Source organism: Bos indicus, chromosome 1 (genome assembly GCF_029378745.1).
Source record: "Bos indicus isolate NIAB-ARS_2022 breed Sahiwal x Tharparkar chromosome 1, NIAB-ARS_B.indTharparkar_mat_pri_1.0, whole genome shotgun sequence".
In the NCBI taxonomy this organism is placed as follows: Eukaryota; Metazoa; Chordata; class Mammalia; order Artiodactyla; family Bovidae; genus Bos; species Bos indicus.
The window spans coordinates 71,290,873-71,314,689 of NC_091760.1; the positions used below are offsets into that span (position 1 = coordinate 71,290,873).

The 23,817-nt window shown below is 43.0% G+C and overlaps 1 protein-coding gene across 3 annotated transcripts in view; it reads right to left on the bottom strand.

Moving 5' to 3' along the window:
- TFRC (transferrin receptor) overlaps nucleotides 1–23,817 on the bottom strand; it is a 149,533-nt gene that overhangs the window by 21,174 nt on the left and 104,542 nt on the right. Inside the window, exons 1-4 of one of the 3 annotated variants that reach the window (XM_019957281.2) lie at nucleotides 8,756–8,884; nucleotides 2,035–2,093; nucleotides 1,286–1,496; nucleotides 586–793 (exon numbers count right to left, since the gene is read on the bottom strand). In XM_019957281.2, coding sequence (XP_019812840.2) covers nucleotides 586–793; nucleotides 1,286–1,496; nucleotides 2,035–2,070 — 455 coding nt within the window. In that variant the 5' untranslated portion in view covers nucleotides 2,071–2,093; nucleotides 8,756–8,884. The other 2 variants (XM_019957272.2, XM_019957264.2) reach the window with 2 other exon arrangements.

Sequence of the window (23,817 nt, forward strand, 5' to 3'; positions counted from 1 at the left end):
TTAGGGTATGGGTTGAGTAAGAACCAGAAGAAATCAAGAAATACTTGAGACTTGGGCTGTTGGTTAGTCCTGAGCTAGAGGATGAAAAAAGCTGCTGATTCCTTTATGGATAGTAGCAGGGCTCAGCATGACTTACAGGGGAATGAGATGGAGAATCAGAGAAGAACAAAGTCTGACAGCAAGCAACAGGCTACAAAGAACCATATGACAAAAGACCAAAAGCCTATGAATTTTCTTTAAAAAAAAGGGGGTGGGGTGGGGGGAGAATCTGCCTGCAATGCGGGAGACCCGAGTTCGATCCCTGGGTTGGAAAGATCCCCTGGAGAAGGGAATGGCTACCCACTCTAGTATTCTTGCCTCGAGAATTCCACGGACAGAGAAGCCTGGTGGGCTACAATCCCTGAGGTCGCAAAGAGTGGACACGACTGAGCAACTGACGCTTTCACTTTCACTACCCTTGACTGAAAATGTCTCGCCTGTTCTAACCAGCTTTTCCTCCAGACTGTCACCCTTGTTTTATTCCATTGCACCTAATAGTATTTGCTTAGGCACTGAGGTTGGACTTGTGAAGCAGCTCAGGCTTACTTGATGGCCCTGGCAAAGTCTACGGCATCCAGTTTTCCTGACAACGTTGATTTGAGGTCTGCCCAGAATATGCGAGGTACTCCAGGGAGTTGCTCTTCTGATTCGAAAGTTTCTGTCTCCTCTGGGCACGAAGGCTGTGTTCCTGCCTCTTTCCCACAATCTTGTGATTCCACACGTCTACAATAGCCCAAGTAGCCAATCATAAATCCTAAGGATAAAGAGTTTCAGAGGTGAATTCAAAGAATTTCATTTATACTCCGTTCCTGTAAGAATTGTTAATATTTTCAAATGCTAGCATTAAATTAAACTGTAAGGCATCTGAAAGTAAATGACACATCTCAGCTTTGTCTATTTTAAACCATTCAATCTATTATATAATAATTTCATTTTAAACAGTTAGCTTTTCAAAGCAAAGGTAACTTTTCTTCCCAGAAGCCTTCTGTGAATCCTCAGGGCCAGCATCTATGCTACAAATACCCTGTGCAAATTTCTAGTGTAACATTTGCACATTACACTGAAATGATCCCTGTGTTGCTCTTCTCCCACCAGGCTAACCTCAAAGGCAGGTGTAAAATCTTAGGCATCACTGTATTCCTGGTATCTTGCACAATGCACTACATAAATGTTTGCTGAGCTGGATGAACAAACTTCCTAGAGTTGACAACAAGGAATTTTTAAAGTTTTGAATGGCTGTTCTTACCAATCAAGAAAAAGACGATTACAGCAATGATCCCGTAGCAGACATATCCATTTAACCTTTTCGGTTTTGCGATACTGGTTTGGTTGCCCCTCATGTTACTGTCAACATTTTCTTCTTCATCTGCAGCTAATTTCATCTCCACATGACTGTTATCACCATCTACTTGCCGAGCCAGACTAAACCTGGTATATGACAATGGTTCTCCACCAAACTGAGATTTTAAAAAAAAAGAAAAGAAAGCATTATGAAGGAGAAGAAAGGGAACTGGGACATTTAAAGGAAGCTTGATCAGGTGCTACTGGGCTATTACTATGACTTGTTGTACATTCTCAAGGAAAAAGTTCCCTTTTCAAGCTAGCACACTTCCTTGTGCCCAGTTCTGTCAATAGCATAAGAGGGCTGGTTCATACACTGGCCTTTATCTCATTCAGCCTTTTCATTCAGTTTCTGTTATCATGTCTACTGATAGACATTTTGACCAGTGCTTTCTTTAGTTTATCTGAACTATCTGACTATCTCTTCACTATGCCCTGAAACTTCTTACATGATTTTCCATAATTAACTCTACTCAAGACTGAATATAACCTTCCTTTGTGAGATCTAGTACACCTCAAGACCACCACTTCAAACATAAATGAGTAACTGATGATAGCTTTGGTTATTTTTTCTTGCTTACTGGGTGAAAAGCATCTTCATATGCTTCAGACTCTTGCAAACTGGTGACAGAGAAATACATCTTAAAATCATACCAAGTTAGAGAATGCTGATCTGGCTTGATCCATCATTCTGAGCTGCCACACAGAAGAGCCTAGACACAAAACAGAGAATTAGCATAATGAGATATCTAAGAGTCAGATGCGATTGAGTGACTTCACTATCACTTTTCACTTTCATGCACTGGAGAAGGAAATGGCAACCCACTCCGGTGTTCTTGCCTGGAGAATCCCAGGGACGGCGGAGCCTGGTGGCTGCTGTCTATGGGGTTGCACAGAGTTGGACACGACTGAAGCGACTTAGCAGCAGCAGCAGCAGCAACACAGACACCACTGTATTAGACTAGTGAGGACTTTCCATTAAGTATTATATATCGTTTACTTTTAAATATATTATCACCTTTCTAGAAAGGATCTTTAACCAAGATAGTTTAACATGACAACTAAATTTAGGGTGACCCTTGACTAGCTACTGAATTGAGGGGGGGATGAGGTGAGTTGAGGACAGCCTGAAGGATATTATTGGGAGAAGTAAGAAATTTGAATACAGACTATATCCTAGACAACAGTATTGTATCAATATTAGATTTAGAATTGTGATATGGTACTGCATTTTCTGGAGGACTATGTCCTTGTTAGGAGATTAATGCCAATGGTTTTAAGCATGAAGTATCGTGATGTCTGTCACTTACTTTCAAATAGTTCACTTTAACTGAATTTACTAGACAAAGAAAAGGGACAAATACAAAAGACAATAGACTGGCACCTGAAAAAAAAAAAAAAACTAACAAAAGTAAAATTAAGCCAAAGACTGGTTATGCTACACAAATCAGTAACAAATCATGCCAACAGAAAAGGAGAGAAAACCTGATCTTTCTGATTAAATGAACAATTTCTAACAAATGATTTGATAGATCTTTGATGCAAAAAGAATAGATAAAAGAAAAGCATAGAGTATGCTATTTTACAGATGAAAAGGCCAATTATTTGAGACCTTAAGTGACTTGTTCAAGGTTGAAAACTGATCACCTAAAAATGAGGTCCAACAGCTTTCTATGAAACTGGTTTTACAGAGAGCATGTTCTCATCTCCAGAAATTTAAGAAATTACTTTTAACTTTTTTCAAAGCAAACTATGCCTCTGTAACTAAGAGTCTTAAAAGTTAAAGCACAGGTATTAATTGAAATCTAGATTTTTCTAATTAATTTGGTTTGAGTGCATCTAGATGCTTGAACGTATGTTGAGATGTATAAAAAGACATTTATTTCACACTATTTTAAAGCTTTTCCTCTAAAAGTATACTCATAGCACATTTAACACCCACACAGCAAAAAGCAAAGAAACTATACAAACTGGCATTAGAAAAGTCTCCTATCAAACTCTATTAACAAAAGAAAAAAAAAAATTTTTTTTTAATCCTCAAGCTTTAAAGACCAGAGCCAACAAGCAAAAGTTCATACTCTTAGAAGCACAATCTCACCCCATCTGGTACAAAAAGCTTATCACTATCAACACCCCATCTGGTACAAAAAGCTTATCACTATCACTGCACTCAACTGTATAAACCCAATCACTAGAGCCAGAACTGGAAGGCCCCACCCTGAACCAATTTTAATCACCCTTTTCTAGGAAAAAAGGGCTTACCAGCTTAATATGCATCTGACTCAGCCACTCCTCAAGGTTTCTAGTTTTAAATGAATTTTAAGACTAAAGTGACAACACATTCAAATAAGTGATCTAAATAAAAGGTATAAATAAACAATGAGGAGATTGAGTGCACGTCTAAAGAAACAGATATTAATAGCACATGTCATGATTTTGCATAGTTAAAATATATTTTTTACTGAGCAAACAGATACACTATTTCTATTTCAATCCCCAGACACAAAATTAAGCCTGTAACATAAAAGAAATCAAGTCAGAGGAGGAAAAAAAGTGTGACCTAGGTAATTCTCATTTTTTTTAATTAACTTATTTTTTATTGAAGGATAATTGCTGTACAGAATTTTGCTGTTTTCTGTCAAACCTCAACATCAATCAGCCATAGGTATACATATACCCCTCCCTTTTGAAACTCACTCCCATCTCCCTCCCCATCCCACCCTTCTAGGTTGATACAGAGCCCCTGTTTGAGTTTCCTGAGCCATACAGCAAATTCCGGTTGCCTATCTATTTTACATATTACCATATGTAAGTTTCCATGGTACTCTTTCCATACATCTCACCCTCTCCTCCCCTCTCCCCATGTCCATAAGTCTGTTCTCTATGTCTGTTTCTCCATCATTGCCCTGTAAATAAATTCTTCAGTACCATTCTTCTAGATTCCATATATATGTGTTAGAATACGATATTTATCTTTCTCTTTCTGATTCACTTCACTCTATATAATAGGTTCTAGGTTCATCCACCTCATTAGAACTGACTCACATGCATTCCTTTTTATGGCTGAGTAATATTCCATCATGTGTGTGTACTACAACTTTTTTATCCATTCATCTATCCATGGACCTCTAGGTTGCTTCCATGTTCTAGCTACTGTAAAGAGTGCTGCAATGAACAATGGGACACTTGTGTCTTTTTCAATTTTAGGGGTGGAACTGTTGGGTCACATGGTGGTTTTATTCCTAATTTTTTAAGGAATATCCATACTGTCTTCCATAGTGGCTGTATCAATTTACATTCTCACCAACAGTGCAAGAGTGTTCCCTTTTCTCCACACCCTCGGTAATTCTCATTTTAACTCCATCATTTAAGCCCACATCTGTGAAGAACACAATTCTATCCACATTTTCATTCTATCTAAAATGATATCCACAAAGGCTCTTCCTAAAGTTTTACCCATAACAAAATTGAGTCATTTTTTCAAAATAATTTCACCCATTAGTAAAGCTTTCTATTTAAAAGAATCCCTTAATGTTTTTTCTAACTGAAATGTGCTCTAAAAGCATGGGAGAAAAACTTTTCATACCAACCTATAAACAAGTAGTTCACAAGACTACATATATAAGCCAAACAACTCTTACTTAGCTTATTTCAAGATGTCACCATCAGTGCTAACAATCTATTACAAAAGACAACCCAAAATCACCTTGATTTTTATTTATATTAGCTTCTTGTGTATCCTTGGTGTTCTCAATGATAACTGGGAAAAATATTCAGTTTCTCACACTAATGAAAATTCAGGTAAGCAAAATCAGAGCCCCACATGTTTTGAACATGAAATGGAAGAAATGTTTTAAACTGAGCCATGGGATGGAAGACAGAAGGCAGACAAAGGTAATAGCTAGACAACAGTCCCAAGCTTCTTTCAAATTCAAATCATCTTATTCCTACTTTCTTGATATGTGGCATTAATTTTCTATTTAATTTTTTAATATGGTAATTATCTTGAGGTCTTATGCTACTTTGGGATGTCTTAAAAATCATAGGTCTGTACAAAATATATATAGCTAATGAGATTAGGTACCAAAATACACTTTCACCTACATAGAAAACATATTCAAAGCCACTACTCCACTTTACCTGAAATAAAAATAAGACACATGTTTTTTAATACAACCCCATTTCAATTTAGAAAACAAGCCACAGTTTCAAGTCCTTGGAGCTCACATAAATGAAGTTTCTCTGTCTGCTTCTCTGTTCTAGAGACCTTCACCACCTAATAACTTCACTGCCCTCTACCTTCTCCAGAATGAGACAAAATCCAGCCCCGACCTCTACCCACTAACATTCTTCCTTTGTTCTTAAAGTCCTACCCATTTCTTCCCGGATCAGCTCAAGGGCCATCTCTATGAAGCCTTCTCTGACTGATTTCTCTATCCCACAAAATTTGATGTGGAATTATGTGGTAATCAACAAAGTAAAGACAACTTTATTTTTTAACAGTACCAAGGCATGCTAAATGTACATGAGGTTCACATTTCATATAATTTGGAAATTATATGAAAAGGAGTATAATGAAAACCTTGGATGTAGACTCTTCCCATCCTTGCTACTCACTGGGCAAAGCTTGGGTAGGTAAGAAATTTTTAAAAGTAGAAAAACCTTAACCTTTACCTGGCAGAGCTCCAAGATGTCAAGTAATTGGTTATAGAAACCCATTTTGTAAACAGTTTCCCAAGACACTTATGCATTTGCAGGTGAAAATGAAAAGATTACAGGAACTTACAAAACTGCATGGCCCTTAGAACACATAGCTTGGGTATACCCAGAATGACTTATAAAGAGACGGCTGGTCAAGGTTTTTACTAGCTTTAAGAGTCTAACTTTATGAGCCTAAAATGAAAAAGTAGTGGAAGGAATCAAAGAAAACAAAGCAAAATGTTCATTCTTATTTAGCTTTCTGAGAAAATGATTGCTCAAGTTGAAGGTCAGGACCACCTGAAGTCCCTGCAGTCTATCTGTGTAGTGGTCATCTGAGAGAGCAGACAGAGGGGGCACACACACAAGAGCTCTAAAAGACCTCAGTCATTTTTAAGAGCTTTCAACTGTTGTCGGATTCAAGGTGAACTGGGAGCTTTCTTCATTACAAATAGCTACGTAATCAAAGGCAAGTAAATACCACTCCTTAGGGCAGAGTTAGCTGAGTTGTTTGCTATCCAACAGTCCTCCGCACAGGCTAGGTTCACCACCACCATTCCTTAACAAGAACATTCCATCAAAGACAAGTTGAAGGGTACTATGCTACATACAGACTTTTGGAAAACATTTCCTATCAATGACAAAATTTTAATTCTGGATTTTGTGTAACATATTGAGTCTATTACAGTCCCAAATTGAGAAAAACAACAACAAAAACAGTCAATCCTAAAGGAAGTCAATCCTGAACGTTCATTGGAAAGACTGACGCTGAAGCTTCAATACTTTGGCCACCCAATGCGAAGAGCCAACTTGGAAAAGACCCTGATGCTGGGAAAGACTGAGGGCAGGAGAAGGGGGTGACAGAGGATGAGATGGTTGGGTGGCATCACCGACTCAATGGACATGGGTTTGCGTAAACTCCAGGAGATGGTGAAGGAAGGACAGGGAAGCCTGGGGTCCTGCAGTCCATGGAGTGGCAAAGAGTCAGACATGACTTAGCAACTGTCTGAACAACAATAATCCAAAACTGAGGAAAAAACCAAAGCAAAACAAAAAACCTCACAGGACCAGTCAGTATTTTAGGGAGCCTAACCTTAATTTTCAAAGCAGAAAAATCAGGGAGGGAATTCCCTGGCAGTCCAGTGGTTAAGATTCTGGACTCCCACCGCAAGGGGCACAGGTTTCAGCCCTGGCCTGGGGAACTAAGACCCCAACCACTTCTGGAAATCACCTTAAATGTCTTGGTCAATAAGGTCAAATTCCCCAGCTCAGCAACGGAATCAGCATCTAGTATTCCAAACTCCTATCTAAGCCTCGAATAAAGGTTATCAGGTGTCCAAATACTTCTGTAATAGGATAACTATCTCCTCGTTCAACCTTCTTACCAGAAAAAGCACTAGCAATCAATTTCCTTGGCATACCCAGTCACCACAATCTGGCCTATGGCAAAATGTTAACCTGGGTCAAGTCACAACTGGCCCACCCGCCCCATTACTAGCCTACAAAGCTGTCCACTACCAACAGTGATACAATGGGCTTCCAAGGCGTTTTATATCGTCAAGCACAGCCCTTTGATACCACATCGCTAATTTCCTGATGGCAAAAGCAGATTCCAATCCAAATAGCTTTTACTTGGCCCCTAGACCATAGCTTTCACAAAGTAGAAGTCTTATTCCTACGGTCTCCCATCTGTTAGTGAGAAGAGCCTAGCAATCCAAATACCTGCGGGATTCAGTCGGCTTAGAAAAACTGAGAACCCACACACAAGGCCAACAGGCAGCGCCGAAAGATCAGGTTGTACTAGAGTTCAGATATACAGCTTACAGAAACCCTTGTCTACATGCCCAGGACACAGTCGTAATGCAGTCTACTGAGGACAGCTTTGTCCCTTTCAACAATGAGACCACGGCCCCGGCAGGCCCCGAGGAATCCAAGGGCTACGAGCTCAAGGTCATCCACGCACCCCGACAGCCGTCCCCTGGGAATACTTCCTGAAAGGGCCACGTGCTCCCCGCAGAGCGGCTCAGCGCTGCGGCAGCGTGGCTGACGCCTCGCTCCCGGGCCTGCAGCCTACGGCTGTCCCAAGAGTGCCTGCATCTTCTCAGGGCGAGCTAGTGAGGAAAAGGGATCCGAGTGACCTGGGAAGCCGGGAGCAAAATAGCAGGGCGTAGAACGACAGTGGAACACCCCTCATATCGCCCTCAGGACCCTAACAGAACCTATTCGCAGGACTGGGGGCCGAGGGGCGGAGGGCACCGGTAAGGGAAAGGTCGGGCAGCCCGCCCCGCAGCGCCGCTGCACCCCGCTTGCACCTGCAGCCTGGCTCCGCTCCCCGCCACAGCCCCTTTCCCGCCGCCACGCGGGCTACGTTCCCGCCCGCCAACCCGGAGGCGCTGCAGCCTCCGGGCGCCCCTCGCGGCTCCCCAGGCTGCTGGACCGCACCGAGGAGGGTCGCACCCAAGCCCGCTCCGAGCAGCCCCCCGCAAGCTGAGGGGAGGGTAGGAGAGTCGGCGGGATTCTAGCAGCCGCGTGTCACTCACAGAAGGACCTCCCCGTCCGCTGCTTCCCGGCCCGCCACCAGTCTTTGCCGACACCCTCTGGTGGGATAACCACCCCCAACCTGCAGTTTATAGTTTGGTCCCGCCCTCTCCCTTGCGTCACTTCCTATATCACGTACACCTTCAGAGGCGCTCGGGAAAAAGACAGCCTGGGGCTAGGAGTGGACAGGCAGTCGGATGGAGTCCCTCCGCTGGAGCGCGGGACCGAGGTCGGAGGGAAAAGGCGCGAGACTGCAAGTGCAGGAGGGGTTGGGCGAGTGGTGTACTAACTTCCTCCTCGCGTCCTTGGCTGACGCGCAGCCGCAGCCCTGCCTCCCGGAGCCCTCAGTCTAACCTTGACCGATCTTCTGGCTGTGCAGTGCAAGGTCAAATGGTGTTAGCGTTTACTCGTAAATGCTGGATACTTAAACTGAAATATTTATTTTAAAGTGTCTGTCGTTGATGGAATATTAAGTAGGCACTAAAGCCATGTTGTGAATATATGTTTTGCAGCTTCAGAAATAGGATAAGCAAAGCAGAATTAAAAGCAAAATGTAATTGTATAGCACAGGGAACTATATTCAATATCTTGTAATAATATTTAATGGAAAAGAATCGAAAAATAGAGATATGTATTTGTATAACCAAATCACTTCGCTGTACATCTGAAACTCACAATATTGTAAAGCAACTATAATTTTTTTTAAAGGGAAAATGCAAATTTGTATTTCGGATGTATAAAACCCGCCCTTGAATCACTAAGACTGGCATAGAACTTGGCAGAATATTTTAATGCATGAGGGAATGGAAGAGAAAATAGAAACAAGCGATTTATTAGGGTGATAGAATTGTAGAACTTTGATGTTCCTTGCCATTGTTGTTATTATAGGATTGTGCAATGCGTAATAAATAAATAAAATGGACTGTTAATCACTTTCTAAACTCTGCTAGCAAACTTCTCACCGTTTCCCTCCCTTTGGTCGGTAATATACAGTGAGCGAGATTAGACACGTTTACAAATAGCCCCTAAGCGAGAATATTCTTGGGCCATAAAAAGGGTTACAGATAAAGCGCTCTCCAGGTCAGAGCCTAGAGGGAAACAACAACAGTCCTCTGAAATGCAAATCTCTTTCCCGACCTTGAGATTCTGCTCTTCCCCTTACTACCCGCAGGGATGTCTGTCCACCGCCCTTCTCTATACTCTGGTTACCTAAAGTCTCTCGCTAAGGAGAAGTATTTTAAAATCTCTTATGTAGTAATATCGCTGCACCTTAGTGGATCTACACAGAAAAAAAGCAGGGTATGGAACAGATTCGTTTTGATGGGGCCAACTTGAAATTCTGACAGCAGGTCGACTGAGTCCCTTCTCCTTCCCAGGCCGGTGGGACTTTAAAAGAAAAGAAACAATGCTGATATCCAGGTGAAAATCTTATAACCACGTGGAGAAAATTTAATTAGGAGATTGCAGGTCAGGATATAATCTATAAAAATCCAAATTAAAATGTTTACATTGACTAGAATGAAACCACAAAGAAGACACTAAAGAGCATGTCAATTATATGTTTATTTTCATGCTTTTATTAGTAACAAGGGATACAATGCAATTACATTCCTTTCACTATCCCTTTCTCCCTAGAAGCGCTGCGGGATCTCCCTCCTCTGTTATTTCAAGTAGATCAAAATTAATTTGTCATGCTTTGTTGTGGAACCTATACGGAGAGGCAACTCTGCTTTGTCTGATATTGCATACATATGTTCAAAGATTTTACTTTTTTAAATCAGAGTTTCATTGTTGTTGCCATTATTGCATAGCATTAGCTCCCACTTCTGGAGACCAATAACTTGGATGTTTGCAATGAAATAAATTTTTGGCAACTTTATTTAAATTATTCATCATAACTGAAATGGATATTATTCAGTTTCCAGCCTTCCATGGACTTGCATAAGACTTACCTAAAATCCATGCAGTTCTTCCAAAAGGCACACAAAAATTGTTTTAAAATCATGTATACTAGAAGTTTGCATAAGGGAAATTGGAGACTAGAGAGGGGTGTACAATGTGCTTAAATAATAAACAAGCAAGTAAATAAATAAAAGCCCTGGAGATCTGGGGAAAGAGCACAAAAACTGAAGTTAAGCAACTAGAGTTCTCAACTTTCTTGAGCCTGGGTTGTATCAGCTCTTAAATGAGAATAAAAAATACTTGCTTCACAGATTTTCTGTGTGTTTAAATGAGATAAGGCAGGTGCAGTCTCCTAAAACCACAGTCTACTCTGGCACAGAGAAGATGCTTGGTTGAGTCTGTCTGGGTGGAATAGAGCGGGATCAGGCAGGAAAAGTAACATGGAAGATGTCTTCAGGCCAGACTTAGACTGATGAGGAGACCGGCTTCCTGTGGTGTATATTAAAAATCCTACTCTATGTAAATACCTCAGGGAAACCAGTGGTGGAAGAGAGTTACAGGAATCATAAGCTGCAAAATTCTCCCTCCCTCCCTTTTCTTCACCTTGAGATGAAAGCAGGAATCTTCCTATTTTCAGTGAGAGAGGAATAACAGGAAAAAGTAAAGCAGAGAAGTCACTGATGAAGTGAAAAGGGCCCCAGCCTCAAAGTTACCAACTAATCCAGAGCTGTCCCAACTGTGCTGCAGAACGATGGGTTTAATGGCGCTCTATGCCTCAGTTTTCCCATTGGCCACATAGAGATAACATGCTTTTATTTCCTTCACCAGGAAAATAACTTTTTCCCCCCTAAAAAGTAGGAAAGCTCCTTAAACTACACAGTTATACAAATACAAGGTCCTGCTAGTTCAGAGCCCAAGCCAAATGAGTAAATGTGGCCTGGAAACTGAAAAGTTCTAAGCAACTAGCAATGAGGCTGTTTGTCCAGAAAAGGAAAGTTGTCTTTGATAGCTTCTGGTGAATAGTGTCAGATTCTTGATCTCTGAAGAAGCAGATTTAGCTTTGGGACCAGGGACCAGGCTTGATCACTCAAGAGCTTTTGTGTAGCAGTTTTATAAAAGTATGAAAAGGGACTGAGAAAGTTTCTGACATAGACATCAGAAGGGAGACGGAGGGTGCCCCCTTTGCTAGTCTTAGTAAGGGAATTAAATACTTTTTCATTAGTTACTACAATAAATCAAAAGAATATCTCAAGGTTGTAAAAATTTTCCCAGACCCACTCCCACAATCTATAAAGACCCACTCCCACAATCTATCAAAAAAGCTGAGTGCCGAAGAATTGATGCTTTTAAACTGTGGTGTTGGAAAAGACTCTTGAGAGTCCCTTGGACTGCAAGGAGATCCAACCTGTCCATCCTAAAGGAAATCAGTCCTGAATATTCATTGGAAGGACTGATGCTGAAGCTGAAACTCCAATACTTTGGCCACCTGATAGAAAGAACTGACTCACTGGAAAAGACCCTGATGCTGGGAAAGATTGAAGGCGGGAGGAGAAAGGGTCAACAGAGGATGAGATAGTTGGATGGCATCACTGACTCAATGGACATGAGTTTGAGTAAACTCCAGGAATTGGTGATGGACAGGGAGGCCTGGCGTGCTGCAGTCCATGGGGTCACAAAGAGTCTGACAGGCTGAGCGATTGAACTGAACTCCCACAATTTACATTTTAAGATGACAGGATTATAGTTAACAATAGAAAGATCTTACCAGACCCACTCCCATAATATACATTCTAAAATACCAGGATTAGTCAGGAAGGAGAAACAAGCAAGATACATTGTTGTTATATAATCCTTACTAAGGAATGTAGGGGGAAAAGTTTGTCCTTTCCTTCTCTTTGAGAATTCCAGACCCCTACCTCCTCTTCCAGAGCCCCAGACCCCTTTCTCCTCCTCAGGGACCCCAGACTTCTTATCAACCTGCCTAGGAATTGACTCTCTCATCTTCAGTGGCACTTGACTGCCCTGATTCCAGTTAAAATGACTCCGTTATTGATAATGGCTAAGAGGAAAAGGTAATCAATTACCATTTATTGCATTTATACAATAATGCTCATTGAGTAGTATTGTGGGCTTCTCTGGTGGCTCAGATGGTAAAGAATCTGCCTGCAATGTGGGAGACCTGGGTTCAATCCTTGGGTTGGGAAGATCCCCTGGAGGAGGGCATGGCAGTCCACTCCAGTATTCTTGCCTGGAGAATCCCCATGGACAGAGGAGCCTGGAGGGCTACAGCCCATGGGCTCACAAAGAGTGGGACATGACTGAGTGACTAAGCACAGCATAGAACAGCATTGTGTGTCCAGCAAAGATACCTATAGAGATAGGAAAGGAATCTGTACCCCTGAAAATGCAAACAACGTGGCTGGGGAAATAGAATTTATACTTAAAGAACAAATAATAAGGATCCAAATATGAAATACAAGCAAAAATAAGTGAATCAAGGTCTGCGACAGCCAACTGCCGAGATCTGAAAAGGAAAGTAAGATTTTAGTGTGTTTATTAAGGGAGACTGTACTTCTCTACTCTAAATCTTGTTCCAAATTATACTCCTGTTCGTGCTCAGTCATGTCTAGCTCTTTGTGACCCCATGGACTCCTCTGTCCATGGGATTTTCCAGGCAAGAATACTGGAGTGGGTTGCGTACGGGATCTTCCTGACCCAGGGATCGAACCTGAGTCTCCTATGGCTCCTGCACTGGCAGGCGGATTCTTTGCCACTGAGCCACCTGGGAACCCATGTATGCTTATTTATTAACACATTCTAGTTAGCTACCTGTTTTTTAATAATCTATTTTGTAATGTAAAAGTACAATTGAATATAAACACTCTCATCTCTAACTCAGGCACAAGTACAAGAGGGAACTTTTGCTACTTGCCCCACAACATCAAAATCAAACCATACACCCCTTCCAGGGGATAGAGATCAAGAACCTGGAGGAAAAACCAAGGAGGATGGGAGAGAGGGACAGCACTATAAATCCAAGCCTCTAAGATGATGCAGGTTGGGGGTGGGAGGTTTTTAGTTTTTAGACAAAGGCATTTAGTGCTTTTTCCCTTACCTTGTAAGACGTGAATTTGTTTATATTATGTATATTTTATCATAGTTTATAAAATACATTAATCTGTCAACTCAGAAACTGGGGATTCAAAATCATTTGCCTTTTCTGGGGTCCTCTCTGTGGCCCAGATGTTAAATGAGTTCTCTGACATCGGCATTTCTCAAATATGTTTGACTGCGCTCCACGGCTCCATGGTAAAATGTTCACTTGACTGAACAATCCAGTATCAGTTGAGCTCAGTTCAGTCACTCAGTCGTGTCCGACTCTTTGCGACCCCATGGACTGCATCCAGTATATTTGTGTATATATGTGTATATATATCCAGTATATATGTGTATATATGTATTTTTGTGTATATATTCACATGAAACAAGTAAACGTTTCATTAAATAATACCCTTGCTGTGTGCAAAGCAGTCTGGAATTTTCTATTTAATGTTTTAAAATGCTGATTTCAACCTATTAAATTAATTTCTCAGGGGGCTATGACCTGTGTTTGAAAACCATAGTCCTAATCCATCTCCTTTCTCAAAGCATAAATCTTTCTAGTGAACAGGACAAACAACTTGCTCAAAGTTAAACATCAACTTGAAAGGATTCTCCCTGTTACTTTGCCCACTGTTTCAACTTTCTACCATCCTGCACTTGAGCAAATATTGATTGAGGTTTTTTGAGTGGGAAGGCACTGTTAGAGAACACAGATCAAGTCCTTTCCAATGCTTTCCAACACAGTTTGGCCAGTGATGCAGAACTCTGCTGGACACACAGGATAGGTCCTCCCAGTTACTACTACAGATGCCACTCCAACCTACATTGGCTCTGACCACAGCTCCTATTTGACAACCTGTATCCACTTTCTTTACTTTGGAATCCTAGGCTCAGGGCAATCACCTTAGACTAGAATCATAAAATAAAAATGTGGAGTTCTGCACACTGGAACAGGATTGTCCCAGAGAATGAAGGAGGATTGTCAACTAATATATTTGAGGGTTGATATTTTCCACTTTATTTTTCATTTTTTCCCTTTTAAAATGTACTTGAAAACCTTCAGTTTCCTGTCCTAATACTCCTGACTAAATTATTCTGTGCTAAGAGGAAGCTCACGTGGGAGAGCATGGAGCAGGAGCAATCCAGATTAATATGGTGGAATTTGCCCCTACTTTATAGCAAGTGGTAAAAGTTATTCAGGGCGGGAAAGCAGAATACAAATTAATTTTAAAATTAATTAGAAGACTATTTATGCCAATGAATACAGTGCTCAAAGTCGGAGTTTTGAGCAGGATATAATGTCCTATTGAGCCCTTCTAGTTTCATAACAGAATTTCAAATCTGGAAGGAACTTTAACTCATGTACCATACACAGCCTATAACAGATGTCCACTAAACATATGAAGATTTCATCTAACAAAATTTCTCTACTTCACCCCATCAAGTGGTTGTGTAGCTTCTACTCAACCGTTCCAATGAGAGCAAATTTATCACTTCCAAAACCTTGATAGGTTTGGGACAGCCTTGGGAAGTTCAGACTGTTACAAAGTTTTTACCTAGTTAATTCCCTAGTGGTCCAGTGGTTAGGACTCAGCTTTCACTGCCAACTGGGTTTAATCCCTGGTCAGGGAAGACCCTGCAAGCCATGCAGTGTGGCCAAAAAAAAAAAAGTTTTCACTCATATTATACTGAATTCTCTTTCCCTTCTACTTTTGATAAATTGGTTATTGTTTGAAGACTGTTCTTATGTCCATAGCTATCATCTTTCCTTCAGGTGAAATATCCTGATCCCTTCTAAGGGCCACCATAGGACACGATTCTACGTTTCTCCACTCACTCGTCAGTATTGGAAGCATGGTTTGACCAATCCACATGGTCAAACAGAAGAATGGAGCGGGACTACCATTCCTCTGTTCCAGGCCTTTACAGATGCCATCTGCCAGCCACCTCAGTCCCTACCTTAACAGCCACTGCACATTGCAACCTCATGCTGAGCTCTCAGCGAGAGTTCAAAGGGGACAGGTGGGCCTTTGGAGCAGAGAAACCTGGGTTCAAAATCTAGTTTTGCATGTACTAGCTAATTGTGCTACTATTCCATGTTTCTCTCTTTTCCGAGGATAATGTAATATCCACATACTGTTGCAGTCTGATACACTATACATAGATTCTCTTCCCCAGTTTATCGCTACTTTAGTTAGCAAATGATGCAGAAGAATCTAGTCTTTGGCTGGGAACATCCTTGATATTACAGCTGAATGACAGATAACAGCTAAGATTTATTAAGCATCTACTGTGTGCTAAAAGGCTTCCCTGGTGGTTCAGACGATAAAGCGTCTGTCTACCTACAATGTGGAGGACCCTGCTTCAATCCCTGGGTGGGGAAGATCCTCTGGAGAAGGAAATGGCAACCCACTCCAGTACTCTTGCCTGGAAAATCCCATGGACAGAGGAGCCTGGTAGGCTCTAGTCCATAGGGGAGCAAAGAGTCAGACATGGCTGAGCGACTTCACTTCACTTCACTTCAAAGCCAAGCCAAGAGTACATGTGAAGAAAAGGTAAACCTAGAAAAACCTAAACCTGGTGTGCTAAAAATGATGCTAGTCGTTTATCTAGTCGTTTATCTCACACAGGGCCCTGAGATCCAACAGGGCCCTGTGTGACTCCTGGGCACAAAGCTTTTCTGTGTCCCCCGTTTCTTTGATTATCGGAAATAGCCTTCATTCAGCCTCCAAAGGGTCTTCCATCATGGCTCAGTCGGTAAAGAATCTGCCTGCGATGCAGGAGACCTGGGTTCGATTCCCGGTTCGAGAAGATCCCTGGAGAAGGAAATGGCAACCCACTCCAGTATTCCTGCCTGGAGAATCCCATGGACAAAGGAGCCTGGCAGGCTACAGTCCATGGGGTCTCAAGAGTCGGACCCAACATAGTGACTAAGCCACCACCACCACCACAGCCTCCATGACCTTCCCTGAGTTCCAATGGACAGATTTAAGCAGTTGTTAACTAGGGAAAGGGCTTCCCTTGTAGCTCAGTCAGTAAAAAATCTGCCTGCAGTGCAGGAAACCAGGGTTCGTTTCCCAGGCCAGGAAGATCCCCTGGAGAAGGAAATGGCAACCCACTCCATTATTCTTGCCTGGAAAATCCTATGAATAGAGGAGCCTGGAAAGGGAGAGAACGTGAGACAAAGGGAAACGGTCAAGAGAAATAATAGTCTAGCTTTGGGGCAGAGTCCTGGTTCGCATCAATGGATTGTTGTTGTCCAGTTGCTCAGTCGTGTCCAACTCTGCAACTCCATGGACTGTAGCATGCCAGGTTTCCCTGTCCTTCACTATCTCCACACAGGAAAAATAGCTTTGAGCTGTTTTGTAGATACTGAAGTCCCCTCGAGGTGGGAGAAATTAATGATTCCCACAAGCATGTAGACTGCAGACCAGGCAGAACCTGAAGGTTGATGATGCTGACTCCTACTTATCTCACCACCAACCCATCAGAGAAATCTAAGTACAGGTTTAATAGAATTGCGATGCATTCATATTATCTCTACAAGACAAGCTGATTTATTAAATTCTCAGTATGTGTACTTATCCATGATAAGGAGGTTCCTTTTTTTTTTTTTTTTTTACCATGCCATGCACATGTGGGATCTTAGATCCCCATGCGTGCATGTGTATGTACTCAGTCATGTCTGACTCTTTGTGACCCCCATGGACTGTAGCTTGCCAGGCTCCTCTGTTCAAGGGCTTTTTCCAGGTAAGAATACTGAAACGGGTTGCCATTCCCTGCTCCTGGGGATCTTCCTGACCCAGGGATTGAATCCAGGTCTCCCACATTGCAGGCAGATTCTTTACCATCTAAGCCACCAGGGAAGCCCAAAAATACTGGAGTGGATTGCCATTCCCTTCTCCAAAGGATCTTCCCAACCCAGGGATCAAACCCACGTCTCCTGTGTCTCCTCCATTGGCAGGATTCTTTACCACTGAGACACCTGGGAATCCCCCTTAGTTTCCCAACCAGGAATCAAACCCATGTCTTAACTATTGGACTACCAGGGGAAGTCCCATGGAGAGCAACTGAATTAAAATAAATATATTAACTTTGTTTCAAAATATCAGTAAATCAGTTTCATCTTCCTCCTTTTGACATCTGTAGTTTCAGTTCAGTTCAGTTGCTCAGCCGTGTGTCTGACTCTTTGCATCACATGAATCTCAGCACACCAGGCCTCTCTGTCCATCACCAACTCCCAGAGTTTACCCAAACTCATGTCCATTGAGTTGGTGATGCCCCAGCCATCTCATTGGGATTCTCCAGGCAAGAACACTGGAGTGGGTGCCATTTCCTTCTCCAATGCATGAAAGTGAAGTCGCTCAGTCGTGTCCGACCCTCAGTGACCCCATGGACTGCAGCCCTCCAGGCTCCTCCATCCATGGGATTTTCCAGGCAAGAGTCCTGGAGTGGGGTGCCATTTAGCCTCCTAACAATTCTCTCAAGTAGGGACCATATTCATTTTATTGACAAATATGTGAGAGTGCAAAGAACACAGAGTAATTAATTTCAAGGGACACAGTTTTTAAATGGCACAGTTGAGCTTCAGATCTTTGAGATCTTTGATCTTATAGCCACCCTTCACTGCATCACAGGTACTGAAACACTGGAATACTAACCAGCAGGCAGATGGCTGAAGCCCTGGGCCCAGAACAGAATGCTTACTTCCAGGTTCCAGCCTGGACCTAGTAACCACAGCCATCTTAGGAGGGTTTGAGTCCAGTTTATAATGGAATTCGATGCCACAGGCACAAAATTAAAGATCCCAAAATATAAAGCCAAGGTCACGACATGCAATGTGCCTGGGATAATGATCTCTCAAAATGTGTCCTAGAAGTAACCTGTGCCAAAGTGAGATTTGAAACTTGCTTAACTGATGACATGAAAGCTCACAGCCCCCATCTAGGTAATCAGAAAGCAGCTAATCATGATAAACCATCTCTAAACGTTGTAAGATGAGTGCTTTTGAGACTGGATTCAAACAGAGAAGCATTTGAAGAGACCTACTCCTATAATAAAATCCATGCCAGGACTCAAAAGTAGGCAATAGGAGCCAAGAGCTGCAGAGTGAGAATCCAGAATAGAAGGCAGCCCTGCGGAGCCCAGTGCTCTCCCCATTTCAGGCAGGAGACCTTGGGTCCAGCCTTGAGGGACGCTATGGACAGGAAAGATTCCCTGTGGGTGTTGAGATGAATCAGGATAAAGTGGATTTTGAGATCCACATGGAGCCTAGATACCAAGGTGAGCTCCCTGTGCTATACAGCAGGCTCCCACTGGCCATCCATTCTGCACGTGGTGCTACTCTCTCAATTCGTCTCCCATTTCCTTCCCTCACTATGTCCATAAGTCCATTCTCTGCGTCTGCATCTGTATTCCTGCCCTGCAAATAGGTCTTGTCAGTACCATTTTTATAGATTTCATATAAATGAGTTAATATATGATATTTGTTTTTCTGACTTACTTCACTCTGTAAAACTGGCTCTAGGTTCATCCACCTCACTTCAATTGACTCAAATTTGTTCCTTTTTTACAGCCCAGGGCTTCTTAAACTATAAAGAGCATGAGTGTTGTGGGGTCTGTTAAAATGCAGATTCTAACTCTAAGCAGGGGCCCATGACTCTGCATTTCTTCTGTTTTTTTTAATTTTTATTTATTTCTTTATTTTTTGGCCATGCTGGGTCTTCGTTACTGTGCAGGCTTTTCTCTAGTTGTGTGGGACAAGGGCTACTCTCTAGCTGCGAGTAGAGAGCAGCTCCTGTTGCAGTGGTGGCTTCTCTTGCTCAGAGCACAGGCTCTGGGCACTCAGGCTTCAGTAGTTTCAGCTCCAGGGCTCTAGAGTACAGGCTCAACACTTGTGGCACCCAGACTTAGTTGCTCCAAGGCATGTGGGATCTTCCCCACCCAAGGATCAAACCCATGTCTCCTGCATTGGCAGGCAGACTCTTTACCACTGAGCCACCAGGGAAGCCCCATGACTCTGCATTTCTAACAAGCTCACTGGTCATGCCAGGCAGCTGATCTTCCGAGCACACTTGAGTAGGTTTTAGAGGGAGGAGGGTTTCTATTAGCAGTACTCCCACAGACAGGACACTCTGTGCCAGCTGGCATTGGAGTGGTTTCTGCAGGGCAGCTGCCTTTCTGTGTCTGTAGTGGCCTCTTCTCCCACCAAGCTTTTCAGTGGACAAGGGCAATTACCAGGGCCATTGCAGCTTAAGTAAACAACCCTGGAGACCACTCCACTTCTTTGCTGGCAATCCACAAATTCCAAACCACCCACTCATCCCAAGTTCTGAGAGGATTTCGCCCCCTGAGCAGCCCCTGGACCTTGATGTGAAGATCTGTCCCAGATGGCAGTTCTCTTGCTCCACACAAATGAATCAGGCCTTGTGAATCAGTGTTGTGTCCCTGGGTAGCAGATTACCTAATGACTGGGTGAACTGAAAAAAGTATCTCTGAAACTAAATGGAGAAACAACCCAGGTGCTGTGAACTTCACCCAGGACTCTGGTGTCAGCAGACTCTGCTCTGCAGCTTCTCCTGAGACAGGGCTGGGGCAGGAACAAGCACCGTTGCTGTTGTTTACTCGCTCAGTCGTGTCCAACTCTTTTTTGACCCCATGGACTGTAGCCCACCAGGATCCTCTGCCATGGGATTCTCCGGGCAAGAATACTGGAGTGGGTTGCCATTTCCTTCTCCAAGGGATCTTCCTGATGCAGAGATTGAACCTATGTCTCCTGCATTGGCAGGTGGATTCTTTACCACTGAGCCACCAGGGAAGCCTAGAACAAATGTAGACATTTTCAAAAACAAACACCATGACCAATTTTCTCTACCCCTACCCCCACCCCAAACAAAAAACCCACAAAAATTCTTATTGAGGACCCAAAGAGTTACAGAGAAACCTGAATGAAAATTTTGTCCAACACAATACTAAATCACTATTTTGCCTCTTCCCTCAACCCACTCACACATTCATAGTATATGAAACAGATCACATCTGGAAGGCTAGTTTTGGAGCCAAGTTAAAGGTCGATTTGAGTGGGGCACCAGCCTTAACTTGTTTCCTTTTCTTCTCTCTGAGTTGGAGAGGGAGTGGCTTCTGGGCAAGGACATTCATGCTTGGAGCTGGGGAGGGTTGGTGCTGGCACAGCGTGGGTGGCATGGTTGACTCTTGCCCAGGAATGTGCTCTCAAGGTTATCCTACCCCTCCCCTGCCCTTCCCCATACCATGGGGATTGCCCTGACCTAAAGTATCCCTGGCTACCCAGGACCTCCCCTAGAAGCTGAGCTCCAGGTGACCCTCTGGTCCCTCCCCTGAGGCCCTGCCCCTCTTCACCTGCAGACACCACTCCAGCCTGTTTGGGTAGCTCTATGTGCTTAGCTCCTGGAAGGCAAGCCCTTGCCCTGACATATTTCTTTCAGTCACTGAGCTGGGTCATGAATGGCCCTACACCAGCCTCCAGCCTGAGTGGCAGTGGGCACCTGCCCTGTACTTGTCTGCATGGCACCAGCTGCCTCTGCCAGAGACACTGCATTATCTCATCCTGTTCCTAAGCCTGAGCTTGCTCTGGGGCCATTGTTCAAGTCCCCTCTCCCTGTCTGAGGGATACCTCTGATGTTGCACATGTTCAGAGAATAGAGAATATCTGTTCCCATTCTTGTCACCTTATCCACTGTGTAGTGGATGATCTACCAAGGCTCCACTGTGTGTCAGGTACTGTGCTGAACCTGGTGATAAAGAGCTTCCCAGAATGCTTCCCTTGGGATCTCTCTGATGACTTACTTCCAGAAGCCCACCATTCTACTTCTATAGTATAAGAAGCCTTTGAAATATTGAGAGAAGCTTCCTTGTTTCATACTGAGACACCACTTAAAACAGACAAATGACAAGCACACAGTGCTCATAGAAGCACTTCACTGTTCTCTACTTTCACGAATTTTTGTAAAAACAAGCTAGGCAACAGATGTGCAAATGCCATGAGTTATCAGAAAGAAGGTAAGTGATGAGTTGAAGTTCAGGTACCCACAGGCTCCCATCTGCACCTCTCCATTGGGATTCCTTCTCCTCACTATACAAATACCAATTTGTGTTCTCTCTTTCTAAATGCCAGATCTCTATTCCCAGGTTCTTGCTGGATGCCCCACCTGGATGACCCGCTCAAATTCAATCTGTCCTGAAGGGAAGCTGACACTTTGCCCCACGTCTGGTGCTCCTCCTTCCTGTCTGCCCTGCTCCCTGACACTGCACTTTACAGATTCAGAGGACAGTCCTGATAGTCTGGGGGACTCTCCCCACAGCCACCTGCTCAACCAATGTTTACTGAACGGAGCTCCTCAGGCATTGGTTTGCTTCTGGGCTCACATGGAACTGGTCATTTATTGGATAACTTCCCCCAACTGACTGCCCTGAGTTAGAGGTCATCACAAAGGTGAGTGATGGCTTCTCTGCAGAGTACTGGGCTTAGCTCCAGGAGGCAGAGACACGCCAAAATGAACTGCATTTGCCAAAGTACATCAGTGGGTACGTGACTGCACAGAAAATAATTGAATGGGAGACACACCACACTAACGGATAATAATAAGGGACATAGTGTGGGGGATATGTGGGAACTCTGTACTATCTTCACAATTTTCTGTAAACCTAAAGGTGTTCTAAGAATTAAAATCTACTTAAAGGGAAAAAAGACGGACTTCTCTGGTGGTCCAGTGGCTAGGGCTCCGTGCTCCCAGAACAGGAGGCCTGGGTTTGATCCCTGGTCAAGGAGCTATATCCCGAATGCCACAGCAAAGATCAAGGATCCTGTGTGCTGTGGCTGAGACCCAGCATAGGCAAATAAATAAATAAAGATTTTAAAGATTTTAAAATAAAGGGAAAAAGGAGTAGGGAAAAAAACGAAAAGGTATGTTGTTAAAAGTTCAGGAATTGCAATATAAATGCAAAAGCTGAAACTCAAGGCAAGATGTGGCTCAGTTCAGTTCAGTTCAGTAGCTCAGTCATGTCCGACTCTTTTCGACCCCGTGGACTGCAGCATTCCAAGCCTCCCTGTCCATCACCAACTCCCAGAGTTTACTCAAACTCATGTCCATTGAGTCGAAGATGTGTCTGGGGACTCACTAAACAAGAATGTCTGGGAGTTCAAGGGAGGGAAGACTGTGACCAAGGCTCTTGGGGAGGCTTCTGGAAGAAACAGACCTGGGGAGTCTTGGGCAGGCTGTGAGCACTTTGCTACCCCAACGCTGGGGCATGGAAGGTGTTTAAAACTTTGCTCATAGACACAAAGAAGGCAGCTTTGAACCAGACAAGCTGAAGTGGAAATCTCAACTTAAGCTCTCTAAGTATCTTACAGATACTCATCTCTAAGTACCTTAAACTCTCTAAATCTCTATGATCTCTAATCTTCAAAATGAGAATAATAATGCTCACCTCAAAAGTTTAAGTGAGAAAATACATAAAGGGCTTAGCATAGCATGGGCCCCTCAGAAAGGTCAAAAAATGTTAACTGTTGCATATGCTGTGTCCAAGTCAATACTGTATGGTATTGGTTACATGTGGAATCTACAAAACATGACAAACTAGCAAATATAATAATAAAAGAAGCAGATTCACAAATACAGAGAACAAACTAGTGGTTACCAGTGGGGAGTAGGGGTAATATAGTGGTAGAGAAGTAAGAAGTACAAATTATTAGATATCAAATAAGCCCACAAGGATATTTATCCAATGGAGGGAATATAGTCAATATTTTATAAAGAGTATAAGTGGAGTATAAACTTTAAAAATTATGAATCACTATATCAGTCCAGCTGTAGCTCAGCCGTGTCCAACTCTTTGCAACCCCATGGACTGCAGAACACCAGGCCTCCCTGTCCATCACCAACTCCTGGAGCTTGCTCAAACTCATGTCCAGTTGAGTCGGTGATGCCATCCAACTATCTCATCCTCTATCATCCCCTTCTCCTCCTACCTTCAATTTTTCCCAGCATCAGGGTCTTTTCCAATGAGTCAACTCTTCTCATGAGGTGGCCAAAGTATTGGAGTTTCAGCTTCAGCATCAGTCCTTCCAATGAACACCCAGGACTGATCTCCTTTAGGATGGACTGGTTGGATCTCCTTGCAGTCCAAGGGACTCTCAAGAGTATTCTCCAACATCACAGT